General features: G+C 53.5%; 1 protein-coding gene across 6 annotated transcripts in view; it reads left to right on the top strand.

Annotated features, from left to right (window-relative positions):
- The window catches only part of UHRF1 (ubiquitin like with PHD and ring finger domains 1), a 67217-nt gene that overhangs the window by 48171 nt on the left and 11136 nt on the right, over positions 1 to 7910 (top strand). For all 6 annotated transcript variants that reach the window (XM_026455521.1, XM_026455522.2, XM_026455524.2 and 3 more), the window contains 4 exons: positions 2197 to 2359; positions 2445 to 2582; positions 5854 to 5992; positions 6192 to 6364. In XM_026455521.1, the coding sequence (XP_026311306.1) occupies positions 2197 to 2359; positions 2445 to 2582; positions 5854 to 5992; positions 6192 to 6364 (613 nt within the window). The remainder of the gene's footprint in view (positions 1 to 2196; positions 2360 to 2444; positions 2583 to 5853; positions 5993 to 6191; positions 6365 to 7910) is intronic.

The following is a 7910-nucleotide window of genomic DNA, read 5'->3' as shown; positions in this document are numbered from 1 at the left end:
CCAGCACTTTGGGAGGCCGAGACGGGCGGATCACGAGGTCAGGAGATTGAAACCATCCTGGCTAACACAGTGAAACCCCGTCTCTACTAAAAAATAGAAAAAAACTAGCCGGACGAGGTGGCGGGCGCCTGTAGTCCCAGCTACTCAGGAGGCTGAGGCAGGAGAATGGCGTGAACCCGGGAGGCGGAGCTTGCAGTGAGCTGAGATCCGGCCACTGCACTCCAGCCTGGGCCACAGAGCGAGACTCCGCCTCAAAAAAAAAAAAGAAAAAGAAAAAAAAATCAGCCTGGCATGTAGCGGGCACTTGTAGTCCCAGCTACCCAGCTACTCGGGAGGCTGAGGCAGGAGAATGGCATGAACCCAGGAGGTGGAGCTTGCAGTGAGCCAAGATCGCTCCACTGCACTCCAGCCTGGTCGCCAGAGCGAGACTGCATCTCAAAAAAAAAAAATAAAAAGAATATGGAAATAATGCACAAAAGAAATGCAAATAGCCAGTGGCCACAATAAATTGTTCGACTTTTGTAATCAAATACAAACTGAGGCTGTGGTGAGATACTATTTGTTTCTCTGATAAAGCTGGCCAAAAACTCTAAAATGTTGAGATCGATCAGGGAGTATAATAGCATTCCACTGTTGGTAGAAATACAAATTGGAACCATCTTTCTGGAAATCTCTTCTGCCTGTTTGTATGAAGAGTTTTATAAATGAACTATTCTTTTTTTTTGTTTGTTTGTTTGTTTGTTTTTTGAGACAGAGTCTCGCTCTGTCGCCCAGGCTGGAGTGCAGTGGCCGGATCTCAGCTCACTGCAAGCTCCGCCTCCCGGGTTTACACCATTCTCCTGCCTCAGCCTCCTGAGTAGCTGGGACTACAGGTGCCCGCCACCTCGCCCGGCTAGTTTTTTTGTATTTTTTTTTTAGTAGAGATGGGGTTTCACCGTGTTAGCCAGGATGGTCTCGAACTCCTGACCTCGTGATCCACCCGTCTCGGCCTCCCAAAGTGCTGGGATTACAGGCTTGAGCCACTGCGCCCGGCCAAATGAACTATTCTTGACACTGTAATTCCGCTTTGAAAAATGTCTTTAGGAGACCTCTGGCTAGGTAAAAATGTAAGATGTAATGTTTTTCATACCATTATCTAAAACAACTGGCGCACACACACATTCACACACACACACTCTCTCGCACACAAAATCGGTAACTAAGTATCTAAAAAACACATGGACCATGGGTGGTGTGTCACATGCCACAGTTCCAGCACTTTGGGAGGCCGAGGTGGGAAGATTGCTTGAGGCTAGGAGTTTGAGAGCTGCTTGTGCAACACAAAATTAAGAAAAATTGAAATTACAAAAAATGTCAAAAAAAAAAGTTAGCTAGTTATGGTTGTGTGGGCCTATAGTCCCAGCCTGGGAGCCGGAGGTGGGAGGATGGCTTGAGCCCAGGAGGCTGCAGTGAGTAAGGCATGATCATGCCATTCCGTTCCAGCCCGGGTGACAGAGTGAGACCCTTTCTCTTTTTGTTTTTTTTTTACCTGTGTGTGTGTGTGTGTGTGTGTGCACGCGCTTTGTTTTGTTTTTTTTGAGGCAGGGTCTCCCTCTGTTGTTCAGGGTGGAGTTCAATGGTGTGATCATAGCTCATTGCAGCCTCGACCTCCTTGGGCTCAACTGACCCTCCCACCTTAGCCTCCAGAGTAGCTGGGACTACAAGTGCATGCCACCACGCCTGGCTAAGTTTTTTTTTTTTTGGTGGAGATGAGGTTTTGCTATGTTGGCCAGGCTGGTCTTGAACTCCTGGGCTCAGGCAATCCTCCCATCTATATATATAGTTTTTGAAATATTAATCTTTTTTTTTTTTTGAGACAGAATCTCACTTCGCCCAGGCTGGAGTGCAGTGGCGTAATCTCGGCTCACTGAAACCTCTGCCTCCCAGGCTCAAGCAATTCTCCTGCCTCAGCCTCCTAAGTAGCTGGAATTACAGGCGCCCGCCACCACGCCTGGCTAACTTTTGTATTTTTAGTGGAGACAGGGTTTCATCATGTAGGTCAGGCTGATCTCGAACTCCTGACCTCGGGATCTGCCTGCTTCTGCCTCCCAAAGTGCTAGGATTACAGGCCCGAGCCACCCACTCCCGGCTCCTGTGTTTCCTTTTTGGGGGGCACATCCTCACCTATAATGCGTGGGGTCCTTACTGTCCCCACAGGGCGCTGGCTCTCAACTGCTTTGCTCCCATCAATGACCAAGAAGGGGCCGAGGCCAAGGACTGGCGGTCAGGGAAGCCGGTCAGGGTGGTGCGCAATGTCAAGGGTGGCAAGAACAGCAAGTACGCCCCTGCCGAGGGCAACCGCTACGATGGCATCTACAAGGTGAGTGCCCCTTGGGGAGGCCGGGGGCTCTGTCCCCACCGGGGCTGCCTCTGGTGGACCTCACGCTGATGCCCGCTCCCTGCAGGTGGTGAAATACTGGCCCGAGAAGGGGAAGTCCGGGTTTCTCGTGTGGCGTTACCTCCTGCGGAGGGACGATGATGAGCCTGGCCCTTGGACGAAGGAAGGGAAGGACCGGACCAAGAAGCTGGGGCTGACCATGCAGGTGCGTCTGGGATGAGGGATGGCACTTTGGGAGGCCAAGGCAGATGGATACCTTAAGGTCAAGAGTTCAAGACCAGCCTGGCCAACATGGCGAAACCTCATCTCTACTAAAAATAGAAAAATTAGCTGGCCATGGTTGTGGGTGCCCGTAATCCCAGCTACTGAGGTGGCTGAGGCAGGAGAATTGCTTGAACTCGGAAGGTGGAGGTTGCATTGATCCGAGATGGTGCCACTGCACTGTAGCCTGGGTGACAGAGTGAGAATCCGTCTCAAAAACAGCACCGCCGGACTCCGTGATGGCTCTGGCACTTCCCACCCGGGCAGCCTGGGCACCACGTGAACCGCTCGGAGGCTGTCATCCTTAAAGGTCATTGCGGGTCGCAGAACGGGCCTGGCCTGGGCTTGTGGTGCTCACGGTCTGGACCGTGCCGAGCACTCTGAGAGGCCTCCTGTCTCGGGCCCATGCTTTCCTGGTTTCTCTCTGATCCAGAACAATTTCCAGGGCCCCAGCTGATAGTGCCCCCCTCGCTGTCCTATATAAATCCTCCAGCCAGGGGGTGATGGGGATACGCAGAGGACATTTGCGTCTCCGCCTGTCGCATCTCAGAGTTGAAAACCAGACTAGCTTGTCTTTGTTACGTCGGTAAAGAGATCGCTGCAGACCAGTCAGGCATCTGATGTCCTCTGTTTTCACTGCTCTTGGCTCATTAAAAAACAAAAAAAAAAAAACAGAAACAAACCAACCGAACTGGTGGAATCCAGAGAGGTCTGGATGGAAACACGGGGAGGATGAATATCCCCGGAGCCATCTCTCACCTGCCCACTGCTGCGGGATCTGCCGAGAGCTTGTTCAGGGAGCGGCGCAGCATTTTGGCCACACACGGTGTTTTCTGTCCATTGCAGGGAGCTGCTTTACAGCAGATGAACTGTGGGACTATTTAAGGAATCTTAATTGCTGTCGAGAGCCTGACATCGTCTACCCGAGGGGGTCGCTAAGGTTGTCTTTTGAACGGATTTGTGCAGTGGGGAATTTCAGAAGCTGAGGAACTAGAGAGAAAAATAGTAATGGGAGAGACAACCTCAGCTTCTGTTGGGAGTAGGATTTTGTTTGGTCGGTTGTTTTTTTGAGATAGTCTCGCTCTGTCACCCAGGCTGGAGTGCAGTGGTGAGATCTCAGCTCACCACAGCCTCCACCTCCCAGGTTCAGGCGATTCTCCTGCCTCAGCCTCCCGAGTAGCTGGGATTACAGGTGCCCACCACCACGCCCGGCTAACTTTTGTAGTTTTAGTAGAGACGGGATTTCATCTTGTTGGTCAGGCTGGTCTTGAACTCCTGACCTCAGGTAATCCACCTGCCAGTGCCTCCCAAAGTGCTGGGATTACAGGCGTAAGCCACCACTCTCAGCCTTTTCTTTTCTTTTTTTTTTTTTTTGAGATGGAGTCTTGCTCTGTCACCCAGGCTGGAGTGCAAGCGTGATCATGGCTCATTGCAACCTCCACCTCCCAGGCTCAAGCAATGCTCCTACCTCAGCCTCCCGCATAGCTGGGATCACAGGTGCACACCACCATGCCCAGCTAATTTTTGTATTTCTAGTAGAGATGGGGTTTCGCCATGTTGGCTGGGCTAGTGTCAAACTCCCGACCTCAGGTGATCCACTTGCTTCTGCCTCCCAAAGTGCTGGGATTACAGGTGTGAGCTGCTGACCCTGGCTAGGATATATTTTTTTTTTTTTTTCTGACTTATCTCCATTGCAACATAAAGATGTGAAAGGAGCTCGAAGATTTCCCGAGACACTGGAGAGTCAGACATGACTGTAGGTTTCTTCAGAATAGAGCGATGGTGCCCTCTGAGGACAGGAAGGGCACGAGTCCTCAGAGTCATCAGAATTTGGCCAACTAAGGCTCTGGGGTCAGGTGTTCATAAGCGAAGTTTCTGAGGAAACAGTCAAGCTCACTCACTGAAGTAGCCTGCCCTCAGCGCTTGCGGTCCAGACCCATAAGGCTTGAAAACATTTACCCTAGGGGCCCTAGAAGCAAAAGTTTGACTGCCCTCGTGTCAGTCATAAAGACGAGATCTTACTGGTGGGATGTGATGCTGAACACGTCACCAGCGTTCACTCACATGAAATGCGCTTACCCCGACCCTGCCAGGTGGAGCTTGGCCGATTATCTCCTCTTAGTCTCCTCTTGTTCGTAGTGAAGCTTTGCGATTAGGCAGGATTAGCCACTGGTCGAGGCTCCGCAGTGAAGGAAGAGCTGAGTCCACAGGCGTCCCCCCCGCCGTTACCAGGAGACACTTCAAAAGTCCTCGGCACATGCCTGAAACCAGAGATAGTACCAAACCGTAGATATATAATTTTTTTTCTATACGTGTAGACTGGTGATTAAGTTTAATCTATAAATTAGGCACAGTATGAGATTCGCAACCTGTCTTTCACATCTTTGGCTTCTCTTTAGCATGTCCAAAATGCCAGCATCCCTACTCTTGCACTTTGGGGCCATTATTTTTATTTTTGAGACCAGGTCTCGCTCTGTCGTCCATGCTGGAGTGTTGTGGTGCGATCATAGCTCACTGCAGCCTCAAACTCCTGGGCTCAAGTGATTCTCCTGCCTCAGCCTCCTAAGTAGCTGGGACTACAGATGCACGCCACCACACTGGGCTATTTTTAAAAATTTTTTTGAAGAGGGAATCTTGCTATGTTGCCCAGGCTGGTCTCAAACTGCTGGGCTCAAGTGATCCCCCTGCCTTGGCTTCCCAAAGTGCTGAGCTTATGTAATAAAAATTGTAATGTTTAATATTAACATTTTATATTTAGCCTGTAATCCCAGCACCTTGGATGACTGAGGCAGGTGGATCACCTGAGGTCAGGAGTTTGAGACCAGCCTGGCCAACATGGTGAAGCCCCATCTCTACTAAAAATACAAAAATGAGCTGGGTGTGGTGGCAGGCACCTGTAACCCCAGCTACTCGGGAAGCAGAGGCAGGAGAATCGAGACGCTAGACAAAGGGGAAGGTTCAGTATTTCATCATGCGCCTCAGAACAGTGTGCAGTTTACAACTTAGGAATTGTTTCTGGAATATTCCATGTAACATTTTCAGTTGACTTTGGGTCACTGAAACAGCAAAACTAGATAAGGGAGGACTACCCTGTGCTCTTCAGGGGGATCGGGGGTCAGGTGCGTTTGGAAACCCAGACCTGGCAAGGGGGCCGGAAGAGCAGGCGGGTCCCAGTGGGCCCCAAGCCTGACTCACACCGGTCCCTCCTCCTGAAGTATCCAGAAGGCTACCTGGAAGCCCTGGCCAACCGAGAGCGAGAGAAGGAGAACAGCAAGAGGGAGGAGGAGGAGCAGCAGGAGGGAGGCTTCACATCCCCCAGGACGGGCAAGGGCAAGTGGAAACGGAAGTCGGCAGGTGAGCATCTCGTGGGTATGGGGTGGGCGTCTTGTGTGTGTGGGAGCAGGTGGGTGTCTCGTGGGTGTGGGGTCGGGGTCGTATGGACGTGGGAGCAGGTGGGTGTGTCTCCGGCAGCTCGGGCCACGCGCCCCTCCCTCGGCCAGGCGCCCCTCCCTCACGCGCCCCTCCCTCGGCCACGCGCCCCGCCCTCTTCCAGGAGGTGGCCCGAGCAGGGCCGTGTCCCCGCGCCGGACAGCCAAGAAATCCAAGGTAGAGCCTTACAGTCTCACGGCCCAGCAGAGCAGCCTCATCAGAGAGGACAAGAGCAATGCCAAGCTGTGGAATGAGGTCCTGGCGTCACTCAAGGACCGGCCGGCGAGCGGCAGCCCGGTAGGCACGCGCGGCTCACTCGTCGCCCTGATTTGCGTTGATTGCGGTAAAATGTATGGCGCTTATTTACCATTTTCACCATTTTCTTTTTTTTTTTTTTTTTTTTTTGAGACGGAGTCTTGCTCTGTCGCCCGAGCTGGAGTGCAGTGGCCGGATCTCAGCTCACTGCAAGCTCCGCCTCCCGGGTTTACACCATTCTCCTGCCTCAGCTTCCCGAGTAGCTGGGACTACAGGCGCCCGCCACCTCGCCCGGCTAGTTTTTTGTATTTTTTAGTAGAGACGGGGTTTCACCGTGTTAGCCAGGATGGTCTCGATCTCCTGACCTCGTGATCCGCCCGTCTCGGCCTCCCAAAGTGCTGGGATTACAGGCTTGAGCCACCGCGCCCGGCCTATTTTCACCATTTTCAAGTGCACAGCTCAGTGGCACTGAACACATTGATGTGGTTGTGCAACTGTCACCACCTTCGCCACCTCCAGGACTTTCTCCTCTCCCCAAACTGAAACCCTGCCCCTGTGAAACCGTCACTCGCATCCGCTCCACGGCCCCGGCACCTCTCCTCCCCAGCCGCGGCACCCCCCTCTCCAGCCCCGGCACCCCCTCTTCCCAGCCCCGGCACACTCCCTCCCCAGCCCTGGCACACCCCCTCCCCAGCCCTGGCACACCCCCTCCCCAGCCCCGGCACCCCCTGCCATCCTACGTTCTGTCTCCGTCTCCCGGGGCTGTTGCAAAGTGACCCCAAGCCTCGGAGTGCAAAGCGACTGGCATCTCACAGCTCTGGGGCTGGGAGCCTGACAGGGGCCTTGCTGGGCTAAGGTCAGGGCACGGGTAGGGCTGGGCCCTCCTGGGGGCTACAGGGGAGAACCAGATTCCTGCCTTTCCCGAGGCCAGAGGCGCCGCATCCCTCCGCTGGTGGCCCCTTCCTCCCCCTTCACAGCCACAGCGCGTCCTCTTCCAGGCTCTGAGTCTCACCTTCCCGCCCCTCTCTCGGGAGGACCTCGAGGTGACATCAGGCCCCCTGTCTCACCCAGGATGCTCTCCCAGCTCCAGGTCCTTCACTCAGGCCTGCCTGCCATTTCTCCTCTGCTGTGGATGGTGACGTAGTTGCACGTCTCAGGATTCAGCTGTGGCCGAGGCCATCTCAGGGGTCCCTCTCCTTCCGTTTCCTTCAGGCCACATTCTTCCCAGGGCTTTGTCCCCAGCCCCCACCCCATGCTGGGACAGCGCCTTGCCCCCGCCCTTCACTTGTGTCTCTTTGGTCCCCGCACTTAGCTCCAAGCAGGAGGGACGTGTCCTTCGGGTCATCTGCGGCTGGGCTTCTGGTGGCCCGTGTACTCAGTGTGCATTGTGCCAGTGTAGACCATGCCTCAGGAGTACCTTTTTTTTTTTGGTGGGGGGGAAGATAGCGTCTTGCCCTGTCATCCAGGCTGGAGTGCAGTGGCACAGACACAGGTCACTGTAGCCTTCAACTCCCAGGCCACGCCTATTTTAAAAATTTATTTTATTTATTTTTTGAGACGGAGTCTTTTTTTTTTTTTTTTTTGAGAC

Source organism: Piliocolobus tephrosceles, chromosome 21, assembly GCF_002776525.5.
Source record: "Piliocolobus tephrosceles isolate RC106 chromosome 21, ASM277652v3, whole genome shotgun sequence".
Taxonomy (NCBI): domain Eukaryota; kingdom Metazoa; phylum Chordata; class Mammalia; order Primates; family Cercopithecidae; genus Piliocolobus; species Piliocolobus tephrosceles.
Note: the sequence above shows the minus strand (reverse complement) of the source record. Positions and strands in the feature narration are given on the sequence as shown.